We start from the raw sequence: 19,017 nt of genomic DNA, 5'->3' as shown, positions 1-19,017 counted from the left end.
TTGCTTCCTGGATGGCCTGTGGCTGTGTAAATGTTTTGCAAATTTAAATTTTTTTGTGAACTGCTTTTTAAAGAAACTTCTTATTTTCAGAAAATCCCAAAGAAGGATGTTTCACTTTTTTTCCATTCTCTCTGTATTATTTAAAAATTTCCAGAGCACTTTACTCTCAGTGTTGGCCATATGTGTAATGGCAAAATCTGAAAGGCCTAAACCACTTGTGAAGAAATGAGTGTGAAAAGGAGTGTTTTTTATTTGCACGGAGGCTATATCAATTCTGGATGAACACCAGGGTGTGTTTGGTTCAAAAATATTTTTGTGTTGAATGTCTGAAATGCTTTTTAGTACATCGAGCAGGTTTATCAGCTTTTTTTTTTTATCAGTCATCATTAATGCTTTCACTTATTTTTTCCACTTTACACTATTTTATGATGGTTTTGAATGACAGTCGGCCTGAATAACTTGTGGAAAATGGTTACTTGTGGAAAATTGATTAGCTAAATGATGAAAATCATGTTTTTGTTTTGTGCCCTAAAAATGTAATTATGTAGCAAACTATTAGACTGGCCTTTTGGGACTCATATACACTGTAAGATGGTCCTGTTAAGAGGCCACATAGAATATAAAAAGAGTTTATAGAAAATTTGTAAAAAAAAAAGAAAAGAAAAAAATCCTTACCCAATGTCAGAGGATTATATAGGCAAAATATAGTTAAAGAAAACTCTCTAACAACTCTAGGAGCAGTAAAATGTAGTACTATAATAGGTACTGTATTATCCAATATATATATATTTAAATATATATATATATATATATATATATATACATACATACACACACATATATATGATATGTATAAATATACATAGTCTGTAAATAAATTCTATGTTTCCTGTCAGTTTTTGTTTAATCAGTTTTCTTTGTTTACATTCTTTATAGAGTCAAATGAATGTGATGAGATGTGGATGTCAGCATTCATGAAAGAACTTGCAAGATGGAAATAAGCTTATATATGAGGAATAAGCTCTAAATTTGACCTTACATCTTAAATCTTACCTTACATTGTTCTCAGTACATCAGTCATGTTCCTAGGTTAAGAAAACTCAGCTTAATGCAGGTTATGGCAAGTGTTTTTAAATGGTATGCGTTTCTTTAAGAAGTTTTTGAACGTCCCGGTAGAATGGTCAATTAAAGGGATAGTTCACCAAAATGTAAATTCTGTTACCATTTACTTATCCTCATATCATTTGAAACTCATATTAATTTATTTCTTCACAAACTGCTATTAATTATGGAAGAGCATTTCTGCCATGGAATAAAAAGCAGTTAAAGAGCAATAACCTTTTTTATCCTTTTATTCTGTGGTGGAAACAGGCTTCCATAATTAATAGCAGAATGTTTAAGTTGCTGCATAAGTAAATGATGACAGAATTTTAATTTTTGGCTACAGTATCCCTTTAAGGTTGGAATGTAATTGTGGAAGTTCTAGAATCATTATTAAAAAGCAGAGCTGATTGAACTGACATAACATAGTAATTTTTTAAGCAATAAGACCCACAGTAATTGTCCGTATTCTGCATTGATCGATATATTCATCTCTAACTGAAAGTCAGTTTGTCGGTCATAACCAGCTCAATGTAGAGGCACTATAACAAACCTGCCTTGAGTGTGTAATGGAATAGAGTTGCCATGATCATGAATGTGTAGATTGAAATTACGGTGGCATGATTGAAGTTAATGGTGAACTGAGCAGAGAGAGACCATCACCAGGAGAACTTTTTGTATTTGGTAGAAATCCTGCAATAATGTTATGCCAGATGATTGTTCAAGCCTTTTTGTGGTTTTGCCACGGATCGAACCCTGTTGTTGGTGTTCTTTACATGTTTTTCAATGTCATATTGCACCTTATACTAAAACACTGAGGATGCATGTTTTTTAAAGCCCCTGTTAATATATTTAAACATATTTCATCTCATTTTCTTTTCGATATATATTTAAATATTAAAAACTTCCCCCAAAGCATTTTCTAAGATGCATAATGGTCTTATCACAAGTTGAGTTACCACAGAATTCCTTTTTTACTTCATTTTTGTTCACTTTATTTAAATATTAAAATTGTGGTACAACACAAGTTTTGTTAAAAAAACATACTGCTGAAGGCTTTTTGTTATGCCCATTTTTTCTTAATTTCTCTTGCTTTCTTTCTTTGTTAAAATCTTATATTTTATGTGAAGTGAAATTGCACAGAGGTAAATAAACCTCCATCTAAGTAAAAGCCCATTGAAGAGCTGAATGATTTGATTTCGTGCATCTGAAAGAACATGTTTCTCTTACATGTTGTGAGGGAGAGTAAAAGGTGGACGTCTTTGAAACTTCTTTTTTGTATTTTGCATACTTTAACTAGCATGTATTCCTAGTTTGCTGCTTATTGAGAAAGATTTGGGATGTTTTTTTTTTTTAAATATGTATATTTAAGTGATTTTGGAAAGAAAGTAAGATTTATATTAAGAAGGATTTGTCTGTTATTTTAGTTTGTTCTGGTGTGTGCTATCCTTTGTAATAAATAATAAGTGATAGCGAAAAGATGATTTGCACTTCAGAGTTTGGGTAGTTTTTCTTATTGTCTGTTTAAGATTTTAAAGAAACCACTCACAATCTTGAAAAGACATTTTGAAACCAAATTCAAACATTTTTTTTTCTAAACACGTACATAACATGTAATACTTAAACTTACCCATACTTTCAATGTATTAAACCAATCATGAGTGTGACTGTTCCTACGATTTAATTCTATATGTCTTAGTTAAGTTTGTGTACATGCATTTGGCAGTCATGCTGGTTCTGTCAGCAGGATACTAAACAATACAAGGACTAGAGTCTAGCGGTGCTAATAAAATTAGGCTGTATTTTATGTCATTTATTGTACTGGGTAGTATTTATTGTCTGTAATAAAACAAAATAAAATAATTTCAATAGTGAACTAAATGAAACGTGACACCGAGCATTTGTGTTTTTACTTTACTTTGGGAGGTTTCTCATTCAGAACAACAGAAATGTCACATTAACAATACATTTTAAAAAGTACATGACACAAGACGCTCTGTCCATAATAAAATTGTTCAGAAACAGCATTTCCACAGCCTTATTTTCACAATATCTGTGCATGTTCTCACTGTTCCAAATCATAAAGTGTGTTGAATATCAAACTGATCACTTTCATGGAATGAGTTTGAGAATAGATGTTCTGTCCTCTTATGTTTCGTGCTGGTTCAGACTTGGTTTCACTTTGTCCCACACTATAATAACTGATTCAAAATCAGCAGAGAGTTTGTACTTCACTGGTGTAGTCTCACATTTTAGTGAGCCGAAGAGTGTTAAGACGAACTCCCAGAACTGTTGCACCAGATGCATATTGAATCTCTCTCAGTATGCTGTTCCATTTCCTCTCGCCCTCATCATACCTGTGAACAAACATTAACCTATTTATGTACATTTGAATTGTTGTAATCACATATATGTGGTCAGATTCACAATATATTGGTATCATTTCAGTTAAGGACAGATGCTGAGATTTTTTTATTTTTATTTATTGATTGATTTAATGACCCTCATGCCATCCAAGATACAGATTTTTGCCTCTGTAGTGAATGGGTGCCGTCAGAATGAGAGTTCAAACAGCTGATAAAAACATCACAATAATCCACAAGTAATTCACACAACATGACTTCTGGCCAAAAGTTCACAATCCATAATAACATTTCCTCCAGTAAAAAGTCACTTTAGTGTTTAGAAGTTTTTTAAGTGTTTAGAACTGTTTTGGACTGTTTTTGCTTGTAAACAGCACTTGATCCATGCACATTTCTCTCCTGATTCAGGTAATATTGCTTTTTGGATTTTAGCTGAAAGCTATTTGCATTTTTGAAGTTAAAAATGTCTTAACGATGGATTTGTTTCTTACAATCATGCAACTTTTCGCTTCACAAGATCTTAATTGATGGAATGAAGTGGTGTAGATTACTTGTGGATTATTGTGATGTTTTTATTAGCTGTTTGGACACTCATTCTGATGGCACCCATTGACTGCAGAGGATCCATCGGTGAGCAAGCAATGCAATGCTAAATGTAATGTTCCAAAGAATAAACAATATACATCTCGGATGGTCTGAAGGTAAGTACATTTTCAGAAAATATAAATTTTTGGATGAACTATTACTTTGATCAATTACTAAGTGGATGCTTCCCTTTGCATAGTTCCACTTAAAGACTGATTGGTGTAGTGAATGGGCGCCTCACCTCCAGATGTCGTTCATCATCTGTGGCATGAGATCATCGCCGTCCTCTTTGGGGAACATGGCAAATCCACCTGTAGCATAGAGGACTCCACCCACAGTGACCAAGCTAAGTGAACTGCGGTCCTGGGGAAACTCCACAAACTCTGACCACCTAGAAGATAGAGAGTGATGGGGTTAAATAATTGTTTATTGCAAGCTAATGCAATTATAATAGGTTTGTCCCACAAGTAAATGCATACCATAAACCTTAGGTAATGCTGCAGGTTGTTTAGCATATACTGTATGTGGCCACACTTGCTTGTTGGTTTTGATGTCATAGACCTCAGCGTTGCCTGTGAGGCCAGTGTCAGTCACACCAGCTGCCACGTAGATCTTGTTTTTGTGAATTGTGACCCCAAAGAGTGAGCGTGCAGTATTTAATGGAGCCAGGTCCTTCCACTGACGCTTTTTAGAGTCATACACACACACACTATTCAAACACTCTCTACAAATTAAGACAAATATGTGTATAAATGTGAGATACAGTGACAGCCTTTTTTACTGGCTATAATATTGAATGCATATTCCAACACAAAATGTAGAAATAGCTTATTAAACATGTTCTGTCCCTTTCCTCCAATTACATAGATCATTTCATTATGAGACACTACTCCATGGCCATATACTGGGTAGGGAAGAGGATCTGACTCAGCCCATTTAAGATACCTTAAAAAGCAAGGTTATTTAAGTACATAGTGAAAAAAAAATGAGTGCAGAAACAATTTTCACTAGTCAAGAAATTGCTAGTAAATTTCACAAATAATTACAGAAGAAATGGCAAGTAAAGCACTGAATTAAAATTTTGAAGTAGAAAGACTGAAATAGTATTTTCTTGTCAAATGTTTTCCAATAATCTTGAAATCATTTTCATAGTGTATCTGTTGGAAAGATTCAATTAACAAAAAAGACAAATGTATAGCTGATACTCAAATAATTAATGTGGCATCGGTAAACATACTTACTGTCTGTCATAAACCATGACTGTGTCCAGAATGCATTCCCCTTCCTTCATTTCTTTCCCTCCAATAACAAAGATGAAGTTTTCTGCCTCTCCCATGCCAAACAGGAAGCGGGGAGAGGGTATGGGGGGCATGCCCATCCAGTCTGATGTTGCAGGGTCAAACTGTCAGACGTAATGACAATATATCATCCACTGTGTTATATGGGACAGTCTACATGAGCATTTGCTGATAATTTAAAGGGAGGGTGTTTTGTGTGATAACCTGCTAAGAACTTATAGACAATGTTTTCTAATGGTTACTTTTAGCTTTTATTATTTTAGAACCATAAATTAACCTTCCCAGAATGTTCTGAGATGGTAGTGTCTATTCTATTATATGAAGTTCCAAACGTAGGTTTTCGGGAGGAGCCTAATCATTCGTTTCCTGTCAGTCATCATTATGAGCCTAATAAGCAGCAGTTATTGCGCCGTCCCAGTGACAATTATTCCACCATCCCTCCACCTCCCCATCTCCACCTCTATTTCTGTTATTCTCCCTTTATGTAGTACCACAATAGGGGAATCAAACTAGCAGCTCAAGCCGAGCCTCGGGTTTGAACCTCTGTTGAGGACAGCAAGCCAAGCTCGTTTACTAATAACTATTAAGACTGGATGGGCAGCCAAACTCGTGAAATGGTTCTATGTTATTGTATTCTTAAACACTGACTACATAAACTTTTAGAATACTTCAAATGAAAAATAAAGCATTACATTTAAAACATTGTCTATAAAATACTGGTGAAAACAAATTATAAAAAATATTGATGACTCATTCTGAACTACACACAAAAAAGAAATGTCTTCCCTGTGCTTTCAGTTTCACAGAAAATATGCCAAGTCATCCCCAACAAATGCAAAAAGTTCCCTTAACATTACGGTATAGTTCAAGTTTGGTTATTTCTTTGGGCACAGATTATTATCATTCTAGAAACATTGCTAAAACTATGCTAAATATCATGGTTTTTCAACAATAAGGAACAAGCCCATCCAAATATCCTGCCCAGACTCTGTTTCACAGAAAACCAGTGATTCCATGGGATCTTACTTTCACTAATATCTAATAAGTATATATAGCTGGGTAGAGACAAAAACACGTTGTCTATAATTTATGTACACTACATAAACTTCCCAATGTGCAGAATTAATGACTCTGAGAATATAATGAATGAAAAGCAAGTAAATTAAGGAAAGTAGTCCTTTACCTGCAAAAAGTATGAATAGATCTGTTCGTCTTTGCTCTGCTCATCAAAAAAGAGTCCACCTGCCACAAATATCTGACTTTCCTTTGTGACCAGACTGCAGTGGTTTTTGGGAATTTGGGTGGAGAGTGACGCCACATAACAATCATTTCCCGTTGGGTCATAAGCTACCGATGCAGTGTCATTGATCAAGAAGATTAAGTCTCTCAAGAACATCCCAAACCGCAGATTGTCATTCAAGATTCCTGGAAGTAGCTCCTCCTGCTCTTCTTCCTGCTCTTCATCTCCCTCCTTCTTTCCTTCCTGACCAGCACTCTTTTTTTCTTTTGTTCTTCTTGACTTCAGGAAGCTTCCCAGCATGGGCGTCTTTGACCAGTTGCAGTTTCTTGGTGATCTCTGGGTTTGAGCTCAACCATTCATGTTTCTCCACGTTTTTGGTGAAGTAGTCCTCGGGAACCAGACGTAATCTGACACAATCCAGCAGACCCGGTAGGTCCTCCAGCCTCTTCTCTTGGTCATGTCCAATCCACTTGATCAAAGCCTCAAAAACATCTTGCTCCGTTTCTACATTCAAAGAGTCCGATGCGATAATGGTTGCCAATTCACTTGGAGTCAGCTGCAGGAATTCTTCATCCCGAGCAATTAACTGGAAGCGTTCACAAGCGAAGTTCCTCGCCGATATGGCCAGACGAGGACAATCCAGCATCAGGCCTAGTCGAAAAATCGCCAAACAGTTGCTCAAACTCAGCCTCTTTTGCAGGAATGAGACACATACGGTGAAAATCGAGGGGATCTGAAGCATGTTGGCCAGAGCGAAGATGTCTTGTACGTTTTGCTCCGTCACATTGATGTTTGAGGTGTAGAGGTACTTCAAGATCATCCCCATGACTCCAGGCTCCACATCCTCCAATACAATCTTTTTTTGTGTACTCTCCTCCACACCTGACTTAAAGAAAGCTCTGAAGTACGAGCTGCAAGCAGCCAGGACCAACCGGTGGCAGGGAAACTCCTTGTCTTTGATCTTCAACACACAATCAACCATCATATCGCTCTCCAGAAGATCGTATAGACCATCCTGCAGCAGGGTTTGCTGGTACACCCGCGGCTCCTCCATGGGATCTATGGGTAGAGCCATATTGTTCGTGCAGTATCCCTGAGGGTCACAATGAAGTCAATGGCTAGTCCAGCCGTCTCTGTACCAAACTTCTGTTACTGGCTGAAAAAGAAGAGGCAGGGCTGAATCAGTTCCGCTTTGCTGTCGGGACTTCAGGCTTCATCAGCTGTCCCAATACTTCAACCAAACTCCAACTGGGGGCTATTTATAGGTCATGTGGAATCCATACTTGTACATGTGAAACACAACCCCCTGCCCTGTGCAACAGCTGACACACTTCCCCATGCGAGACAGTAGTCAGAAGAAACGCTGGCCTTCTGAATGAGATCACAGGCCACTACATAGTACATTTATGGGACTATGAATCACCCTCTTGACTTATTAATTTTTTAGACTATATTATTGATAAAAAAGACATTTCATAACAGATTATTATCTTGTAATATTGTTTAAAATACTTAATTCCATACCTTGTTACATTACAATGTAACGGTCATCTTGAAATAAAGTGCAACCAAATAAAATAAATATTACAAAGCATTGTGCTAGTTCTTCTATGTAGCCCCGCCCCTTTTGAGCTCTGCACTCATACTCTTCTTTCTTCCTTTTGTATTTCCAAAGCGTGAAGGTAAGGTCTTACGAATTTACCAATGAACCGCTCGTTTTAAAATCTTCCCCATCTACTGACATTTGTTATGACATCCGCTTCGTTCATTACAATGGCAAATGATAACTTTTGTTAACTCTACAGTAAGCGACCTCAAAAACGAAAGTTCGAAAACAATTCTAAAGATGGCTGCGCACCTGTTTTTCTGAGTCTGACGCACAAGGTCCATAAATTAAGCTGATATTTTAATATACTGGCTGAACTGCATTTTGTAACATAATAAATTACAAAGCAATATGATTTGAACTCGTGTAAATACTGTCCAGCATTAGCCTAAGCAAAGTTAGCAAGTCTCACGCAACGTGCAACATTCGTTTTGTTTGAAAACATGAAGGAAGTGGAATGTTTTACAACCGCTGATGAAAATTATATTAATTAAAGTATGAATAAATTATATGAATGTATCTCTGAAGGAAACCAACTGCCTTCAGAAGAGTTTCTATGGCCTTTTTTATTCATCTTACCTCCGTATACTGCCTAAAATATAGCAGTGTTTATAAGCAGCGCTGTTTTGTTTACAGCGGTTACCGGGGAAACAGCCCTATGCTGTTCAGTAAGCGCCACCACAGTTGGAGTTCTGTTTTCACTAGAATATCGCACCACTGAAAAAGGCTCTCAGCCAATGAGACTCAAGAACCAGAAAGAACATATATATATATATATATATATATATATATATATATATATATATAAATTTTGAACTACTTACAACTTCTTACATCCTTACAATAACAATTACATAAAATCTTCTGGATTTTAAAATGCATTTAAATCGCTCAAATATCACCAGTACTTCACCTTTCAGTAACAGTCTCTTGGCAACTAGGTTGGCAAATTCAAGACTGTTCAGGGCCAGGACATTGTAAAGGACAATTTTCCAGAAGTTGAAGGTATTAAACACAGCCCTGATCCTGCGTGACATAGATTCTGATATCGCCATCTGTGGGTGGAAGGAAAGATTTCTAGATGAGATTATTGATTATATTACCAGCAATTTGACATTTAACCAATAGAGAGCGCTCTAGAGAACATTTTTAGCAGCAGTAATTTAACATTTAACCAGTAGAGAGTGCACTGGAGCATCCATGTTACAGTACATGAGTAGAAAATCCAGCAAATTATTGCTGGTCATCTTTCTTTAACTTACCTCAATAGAAATAAAAGGTTCCATGGTGAAGAACTTGGCGGTCCACAATTCAAAATTACGGCCAAAGCAGTTTAAGAAAGCCCAGATGAAAACCACCCAGCCTGGTCCCAGCCAGAGCGCTGTGATGCCAAACGTGCACAGAGAGGCTATCAGCTCATCCAAAACATTGTCATGCTTCCCACCGAGATAGTTATAAACATACCTGTAAAGATGACAGCATTCTTTGTTAAAATACTAGTGCTTGAAACAGCATTGTGTTGGTTAAAAGTCTAATAAAAGTAACCATGTCAGTCATACTTGCAGAGAAAATCATTTATTCCTCGATCAAAGTGTCTGTAAAAAAAAACATTTTTTTTTAATTATTTTTAGAATTATCAATACTGTTTAATTTGACTGATTACATCAAAATCTATTTTATTACAACTTTTAGAATAAAGAAACAAGAAAACATAGAATGACAAATTAGCTCACTCACGTCTCAGAGAACACATAAAGCATTGTAATGCATTTTGGTGGTTTGGGAGGGTCCAGATGATCCAGTCTTGATATTGTGTTTATCACTCCAAACATCACTGCTGCTTTCACCCAATCATACACCAGATTTAAATAAGCCAATCCAACTGCATGGTCAAAGAAGAGAAAGACTATTGTAGTCTTTTGACATTGATTAGCGAATACAAGTAAACGCATACATACCAAGGGCCCAGTCTGAGATATTTTTAAGGAGCTTCATGTCACTAGGTATGGTCAGAATGTACATGAAGTGTAGAAGGGCTGCCACTATCATAATAACCCCCAGGTGTAGCAGGCCCTGAAGGGAAATGTTCCACATCTCTCCATCCTTCCTTGTCAGGTTGGGGTTATTGGCCTGATTATATGGTCAGAGGGCAATGCTATAAAATCACAGTCCATATAATCAAACCACAATTTCATTCAGTTCATTTAGTTACGAACCTGAATGTAGAACTTGTCGAAGGTCATGATGGGTCCAAAGTAAAAGAAGGGAAGGTAAAAGTTGTACTTGAGAAGCTCCAGAATGCTGTAGTTTCCATCTTTCTTCTCACAGTTCTCCAGAGCGAAACTCATAGAGCGCATGATGGTGAATCCACAGCCGCCGTAGAACAGAAGAGGACGCAGCTCAAAATTGCCAGTCACAAACCCTGCCTGAAAGATGAGCCATCACAAATGAACATAATCATAAATAGTTATTACATATATGAAAATCATGTTTTTTGTTGTTGTTGTTGTTTTGTTTTACTGTAGCACTTTTTACATTTTAAAAATGTAGAGTGTCAGACACATACCTGCCAGGAAATGAAGGGCTCCATTTTAAAAGTGGCCAGTGTAGTGAGTCCAGCAATGAAGCAGAGCCACCTGAGCTTGACCAGAGAGATGCTATAGAGCAGCACACAGTGAGAGAGGATGAGCATGACGTAGGCCCAGCCCATACTGGTGAAAACCGCCAGCATACCATACACCATGAACACCAGAGATCTGTACTGTGGGATGAGAGAACATGAGAGAATGAGCATCTCAGGTAGGCCATATAGAGTCATACCTTTATTCATTAAGTCACATATAATATAGATTTGTTTGGACTTTCAAGAGGCACCTGCAGAGCCAGCAACGAGCAGATCTTGGCAAAGATCACATGACCTGAGAGTGCAAAGATGATATGCTCTCGAAACGTAGAGAACCACATCATCCACTCAACATCAGCCGTATCCTACAGTGTGATATGGATCGATCAGAGTCAATTACCACAATTTTAGATATAACCATAATGTGAAATTATACTGACAAAATCTCACCATTTTTCTGCCAGAGTAATACCATCCTGGCTGAACACTGGTCTTGAAGGTTAACTTACCTCAATAGAAATAAAAGGTTCCATGGTGAAGAACTTGGCGGTCCACAATTCAAAATTACGGCCAAAGCAGTTTAAGAAAGCCCAGATGAAAACCACCCAGCCTGGTCCCAGCCAGAGCGCTGTGATGCCAAACGTGCACAGAGAGGCTATCAGCTCATCCAAAACATTGTCATGCTTCCCACCGAGATAGTTATAAACATACCTGTAAAGATGACAGCATTCTTTGTTAAAATACTAGTGCTTGAAACAGCATTGTGTTGGTTAAAAGTCTAATAAAAGTAACCATGTCAGTCATACTTGCAGAGAAAATCATTTATTCCTCGATCAAAGTGTCTGTAAAAAAAAACATTTTTTTTTAATTATTTTTAGAATTATCAATACTGTTTAATTTGACTGATTACATCAAAATCTATTTTATTACAACTTTTAGAATAAAGAAACAAGAAAACATAGAATGACAAATTAGCTCACTCACGTCTCAGAGAACACATAAAGCATTGTAATGCATTTTGGTGGTTTGGGAGGGTCCAGATGATCCAGTCTTGATATTGTGTTTATCACTCCAAACATCACTGCTGCTTTCACCCAATCATACACCAGATTTAAATAAGCCAATCCAACTGCATGGTCAAAGAAGAGAAAGACTATTGTAGTCTTTTGACATTGATTAGCGAATACAAGTAAACGCATACATACCAAGGGCCCAGTCTGAGATATTTTTAAGGAGCTTCATGTCACTAGGTATGGTCAGAATGTACATGAAGTGTAGAAGGGCTGCCACTATCATAATAACCCCCAGGTGTAGCAGGCCCTGAAGGGAAATGTTCCACATCTCTCCATCCTTCCTTGTCAGGTTGGGGTTATTGGCCTGATTATATGGTCAGAGGGCAATGCTATAAAATCACAGTCCATATAATCAAACCACAATTTCATTCAGTTCATTTAGTTACGAACCTGAATGTAGAACTTGTCGAAGGTCATGATGGGTCCAAAGTAAAAGAAGGGAAGGTAAAAGTTGTACTTGAGAAGCTCCAGAATGCTGTAGTTTCCATCTTTCTTCTCACAGTTCTCCAGAGCGAAACTCATAGAGCGCATGATGGTGAATCCACAGCCGCCGTAGAACAGAAGAGGACGCAGCTCAAAATTGCCAGTCACAAACCCTGCCTGAAAGATGAGCCATCACAAATGAACATAATCATAAATAGTTATTACATATATGAAAATCATGTTTTTTGTTGTTGTTGTTGTTTTGTTTTACTGTAGCACTTTTTACATTTTAAAAATGTAGAGTGTCAGACACATACCTGCCAGGAAATGAAGGGCTCCATTTTAAAAGTGGCCAGTGTAGTGAGTCCAGCAATGAAGCAGAGCCACCTGAGCTTGACCAGAGAGATGCTATAGAGCAGCACACAGTGAGAGAGGATGAGCATGACGTAGGCCCAGCCCATACTGGTGAAAACCGCCAGCATACCATACACCATGAACACCAGAGATCTGTACTGTGGGATGAGAGAACATGAGAGAATGAGCATCTCAGGTAGGCCATATAGAGTTATACCTTTATTCATTAAGTCACATATAATATAGATTTGTTTGGACTTTCAAGAGGCACCTGCAGAGCCAGCAACGAGCAGATCTTGGCAAAGATCACATGACCTGAGAGTGCAAAGATGATATGCTCTCGAAACGTAGAGAACCACATCATCCACTCAACATCAGCCGTATCCTACAGTGTGATATGGATCGATCAGAGTCAATTACCACAATTTTAGATATAACCATAATGTGAAATTATACTGACAAAATCTCACCATTTTTCTGCCAGAGTAATACCATCCTGGCTGAACACTGGTCTTGAAGGTTTTTCTGTTGGAATTTGCTGGATATAGATAATCATGAGACAATTAATGCTCTATTCATTAATAAATATGATCAAATTTATTCATTCAAAGCAGGTACCCCAAACTAGGATTCATGAGGAAATTAGAAGTGCAAAGATGATATGCTCTCGAAACGTAGAGAACCACATCATCCACTCAACATCAGCCGTATCCTACAGTGTGATATGGATCGATCAGAGTCAATTACCACAATTTTAGATATAACCATAATGTGAAATTATACTGACAAAATCTCACCATTTTTCTGCCAGAGTAATACCATCCTGGCTGAACACTGGTCTTGAAGGTTTTTCTGTTGGAATTTACTGGATATAGATAATCATGAGACAATTAATGCTCTATTCATTAATAAATATGATCAAATTTATTCATTTAAAGCAGGTTCCCCAAAATTATTTTTAGAATTATCAATACTGTTTAATTTGACTGATTACATCAAAATCTATTTTATTACAACTTTTAGAATAAAGAAACAAGAAAACATAGAATGACAAATTAGCTCACTCACGTCTCAGAGAACACATAAAGCATTGTAATGCATTTTGGTGGTTTGGGAGGGTCCAGATGATCCAGTCTTGATATTGTGTTTATCACTCCAAACATCACTGCTGCTTTCACCCAATCATACACCAGATTTAAATAAGCCAATCCAACTGCATGGTCAAAGAAGAGAAAGACTATTGTAGTCTTTTGACATTGATTAGCGAATACAAGTAAACGCATACATACCAAGGGCCCAGTCTGAGATATTTTTAAGGAGCTTCATGTCACTAGGTATGGTCAGAATGTACATGAAGTGTAGAAGGGCTGCCACTATCATAATAACCCCCAGGTGTAGCAGGCCCTGAAGGGAAATGTTCCACATCTCTCCATCCTTCCTTGTCAGGTTGGGGTTATTGGCCTGATTATATGGTCAGAGGGCAATGCTATAAAATCACAGTCCATATAATCAAACCACAATTTCATTCAGTTCATTTAGTTACGAACCTGAATGTAGAACTTGTCGAAGGTCATGATGGGTCCAAAGTAAAAGAAGGGAAGGTAAAAGTTGTACTTGAGAAGCTCCAGAATGCTGTAGTTTCCATCTTTCTTCTCACAGTTCTCCAGAGCGAAACTCATAGAGCGCATGATGGTGAATCCACAGCCGCCGTAGAACAGAAGAGGACGCAGCTCAAAATTGCCAGTCACAAACCCTGCCTGAAAGATGAGCCATCACAAATGAACATAATCATAAATAGTTATTACATATATGAAAATCATGTTTTTTGTTGTTGTTGTTGTTTTGTTTTACTGTAGCATTTTAAAAATTTTAAAAATGTAGAGTGTCAGACACATACCTGCCAGGAAATGAAGGGCTCCATTTTAAAAGTGGCCAGTGTAGTGAGTCCAGCAATGAAGCAGAGCCACCTGAGCTTGACCAGAGAGATGCTATAGAGCAGCACACAGTGAGAGAGGATGAGCATGACGTAGGCCCAGCCCATACTGGTGAAAACCGCCAGCATACCATACACCATGAACACCAGAGATCTGTACTGTGGGATGAGAGAACATGAGAGAATGAGCATCTCAGGTAGGCCATATAGAGTCATATCATTAAGCATTAAGTCACATATAATATAGATTTGTTTGGACTTTCAAGAGGCACCTGCAGAGCCAGCAGATCTTGGCTCTTGGCAAAGATCACATGACCTGAGAGTGCAAAGATGATATGCTCTCGAAACGTAGAGAACCACATCATCCACTCAACATCAGCCGTATCCTACAGTGTGATATGGATCGATCAGAGTCAATTACCACAATTTTAGATATAACCATAATGTGAAATTATACTGACAAAATCTCACCATTTTTCTGCCAGAGTAATACCATCCTGGCTGAACACTGGTCTTGAAGGTTTTTCTGTTGGAATTTACTGGATATAGATAATCATGAGACAATTAATGCTCTATTCATTAATAAATATGATCAAATTTATTCATTTAAAGCAGGTTCCCCAAACTAGGGTTCATGAGGAAATTAGAAAACGAAAGCTAATAATTAAATCATAAAAATGTAAAACAAATTAATAATTGCAAAATAAACTAACACAAAATAAAGCATTTACTAAAAATGAGTGCTGTCAAATGATTAATCGTGATTAATCGCATCCAAAATAAAAGTTGTTATTTACATAATATATGAGTGTGTACTGTGTATATTTATTGGGTATATATAAATAGACTCACATGCATGAATATATTTAAGAAAAAAAATTAAGTTTAAATTTAAATTGAATATAAATTATATGAATATAAATATATACATGTAAATATTTTCGAAATATATACTGTATGTGTGTATTTATATGTACGTAATAAATATACACAGCGCACACACACACACATATATTATGTAAACAAAAACTTTTATTTTGGATGTGATTAATCGTTTGACAGCACTAATTAAAATATATTTAAAAAGATGAAATATTTTACATAACCGTGAACATTCCAACCTGTTGTTAAATTATTTCAATATTAACTTAAAATCTTCAATAAATATTTTAATTAATAGATGTGTATATTATATGGATAAAATACAAAAAAAAACTGTATATTCAATTATTACTGTATATTCAATGCAAATTTGGTAGCTTTTGTCACAAACCCATAATAATACCTCTTTCTCTTCTCTGTCACTCTGTTTCAGTCATTCATTCTTTGGTGTATTAATACTGACATATGATCCCTGCTGCGTACTTTGCATAGCTTTCTGAGGTTAGCGGATCACTGCGCTGTCTTTTTCCTCATACAATATACAGTAGTACTATTTTTGTGCTCTAATGCGATGTTTATGAGTGAGAAAAAGAGCTCAAGTGGATGTAAAATGGTAAAAGCCTCACAGGAACCACTCTAGAAACATTATCTGTACAGTGACAACATTTCAGGGTCACATCAGAACAGTGTGCATGTGTTGATTTATACTTACAGCTGGATACATCAAATATCCATCTGGCAGCCCAGAGCATTGCCATACACAGCACTACATTATAACAGCAGAGCTCGTACCTCGGAAGAGCTGCTTTGACCCCCATTGTGTGCAGGACAACCTAAGAGAGTTTGAATGAATACAAATCTGGTGTCAAATTTGGTCATTAAATTATTTTTCAATCAAGACAGCCAATGAACGATTAGGATCCTGCTAAAAATACAACTTGGTAATGGATAAACTACAATGGGATGAAAGCAATATTGTAGTGTTACTGTAGCTCAACTTGTAGAACATGGCGCTAGCAACACCAAGGTCATAGGTTCGCTTCCAAGGCAGCAAAGGAACTGAGAAAATGTATGCTGTAAATGTATTCTAAGCCTCTTTGGATAAAGAGTTAAATTGCATTAATAAAAATGGCACCAGTCATTACAATAGGAATTATATGTTTGACACTTTCTAACAAAAAAAAATAAATAGATGAACTGAAAACAATTTGAACTTTGTGGGCAGGGCAGAAGTTTCCAATGATTTAGATTGTGTGAGCAGGAAGCATCTACACTATGTGAGCTCTTGCTATTTTTAGCTGGGCTATTTTCTGCTTTCATTGTATTGACTGAAGCATCACACTAAAATATCATTTTTACATTACAGCCAAATCTTTTATCTTTTTTAACCAGCAGATGATTCTTTTGTCTGTTTCTCTTCTCAGGTGATTTAAAGGTGTGTAGTCAAACACTAATCTGGTCTGCATTATTGTGACGTTTGTTATTGAGAGAGGAACCATGCAGGTAAGTTACCAGCTTATTAGTTCAACTATTTTGATCAATATTTGATTTAAATGTTAGCGAATCATGCTGCCAAGCAGATTTTAGAAACACCTGTTGTACTAACCTTGAGCACAGCAATGCCACCGTAACCCAAATACTGAAAAATCCACTTGAACTTAAAATACTGGCAATAATGTAAAGAAAAGATCAGGTAAATAACAGGTTTCTACAAAGTGTCAGTTGGGTGCACAAACTGCCTGTTGGGCAGTTGCGGACAGTTAAAGGTGAATGGGAGATGTATTTATATTCATCTGAAGCAGCCCATAGGGGGCGGATCCATTGTGCCATGTTGTATCAATAGAAACAGGCTTGAAACTCCATTGCTTGCATACTGAATGTGCTACATACGAAATAGAAGAAGGGTTAGAACAAAAAGGGTAAATGTAAAAATACGAATCAATAATAAAACAAAATCAAATAAAAATATAAAAAATTAAAACACTTACCTGAGAAAGTAGTATAATGTGCTTACTTAGAAGAAAAAACATTGGTTGAGAAAGGGGAGAAAGCATCGAAAGAGACATGTGTCACCAAGATGAGAGGCAGCTATTTTCTATTATCCACATACAAAAAAAAAAAACCCTTAGAGAGGTCAGGGGTCATTGAGAGCAGGCATGTTAAATAATACTGGTAGTCCAGTCTATGAGATAAGCCATGAGATAATACAAGCTATATAAAGATCTTGGACAAATCTCTGTGGGTACAGTATCGTTTATAAGTGCTTTTACTGTAATAATATGCAGTTGTGTTACTCAGATGCCAACACAGAATCCACTTATCAGTACATTATATGTATTTTAGGCCATTAGCTCTTTAGCAGCCTTTAAGAAAAGCCAGGAGCCCTGGCATACATTCACACTCTACCACACCTGTTTCTGTCAGGATCAATGCTGTTTTTGGATGACAATTTAGACTGGGGCACCATTTTCTAACCTGAATAAACACCCCTCAAAAATACAAGAAAACAATTCATATTAGCAAAATGTCCAGTTCTAAATGAAGCCACTGTCTATGCATACCATATTAAAAATACCTGAAATACTGTATTTAGCCTTGATGATTTGAATTAGTAAGTCCTGACAGATCAGCAGTTTAGTTTGTCAGCAGAACAATGTCAGAAAGGAAAAATTGAAATCGCATCATATGACCCCTTTAATATTCCGGGCTTAAATATTATTAGCATGTCTGAATATAGATCAGCCCCTCTAGGTCAATCCTCATCAACAAGCTTTGACCTGAGAACCATTAAAATCATTAACTGTTAAAATAGTGGTTCTCAAAAAGAGGGCCGGGGCACACTAGGGGGTGTTAGCGATCTTCAAAGGCGGCCTCAAGATGACAAAAAAGTACACTGTAAAAAATTATTTGTTGTAAATACAAAATTGAAGTTGTAAATAAAACAAAGATTATTAGAGTGCATTTTACAAGAAAATACTATTTAAGCCTTTCTACGTCAAAATTTCAAGTTTAATTAATTGTGCTACTTTCCAATTTGTAATGAATTTACTAGCAATTTAAAATTGTTTCCAAACCAAATTGTTTTTCAGTGTATTCAATTTTTTTTTTTTAAATATTAAAAAATAGTCAAACTTTAATATAAAGTGCTAACAAAATCCCTTGCAAATCAATATCGAAATCAAAATTTATTTCTATTAAAATACTAATAAATTAAATACCCCACACACTATTTTTTTTTTTTAATTAAGAACATAGTTCTTGAAACTTAATGCACAAAAATAATTAGTTAATTAATATATCAATGCTCCCGGTTTCTGTTAATAAAAACATTTAAAAACTAGCCTATAATAGTCTGAATTGGGGAGGCTTTGAATATTGTCTTGAGCCCAGTTTCCACCGCAGGAACTTTACCCAGGAACTAGGGACTTTGGGCTGGTACTCGGTGTGTTTCCACCACAGGAAAGTTCCGGGTAAAAAATTGCCCCTCAGAAAGTCCCTGCTCGCGAGGTAGTACTTTTTCAAAGGTTTTCAAAAAC

General features: G+C 36.5%; 1 protein-coding gene and 1 pseudogene across 1 annotated transcript; both read right to left on the bottom strand.

Moving 5' to 3' along the window:
* Positions 1-2,981: 2,981 nt before the first annotated feature.
* On the bottom strand, positions 2,982-7,756 carry LOC107670425 (kelch-like protein 40b; annotated as a pseudogene).
* On the bottom strand, positions 7,706-17,228 carry LOC107670417 (protein-cysteine N-palmitoyltransferase HHAT-like protein). Its single transcript, XM_016463019.1, has 12 exons — positions 17,088-17,228; positions 16,194-16,314; positions 13,137-13,204; positions 12,938-13,051; positions 12,630-12,824; positions 12,280-12,489; positions 12,022-12,193; positions 11,801-11,945; positions 11,623-11,658; positions 11,326-11,527; positions 9,107-9,248; positions 7,706-7,743 (listed from the first exon to the last, which is right to left on the bottom strand). The coding sequence occupies exons 2-12, from the start codon at positions 16,297-16,299 to the stop codon at positions 7,706-7,708; spliced, it is 1,428 nt and encodes a 475-aa protein (XP_016318505.1). The 5' UTR covers positions 16,300-16,314; positions 17,088-17,228.
* Positions 17,229-19,017: the final 1,789 nt, after the last annotated feature.

This window comes from Sinocyclocheilus anshuiensis, unplaced genomic scaffold (genome assembly GCF_001515605.1).
Source record: "Sinocyclocheilus anshuiensis isolate Anshui unplaced genomic scaffold, SAMN03320099.WGS_v1.1 scaffold1177, whole genome shotgun sequence".
In the NCBI taxonomy this organism is placed as follows: Eukaryota; Metazoa; Chordata; class Actinopteri; order Cypriniformes; family Cyprinidae; genus Sinocyclocheilus; species Sinocyclocheilus anshuiensis.
This window is presented reverse-complemented; position numbering and strand designations above follow the sequence as displayed.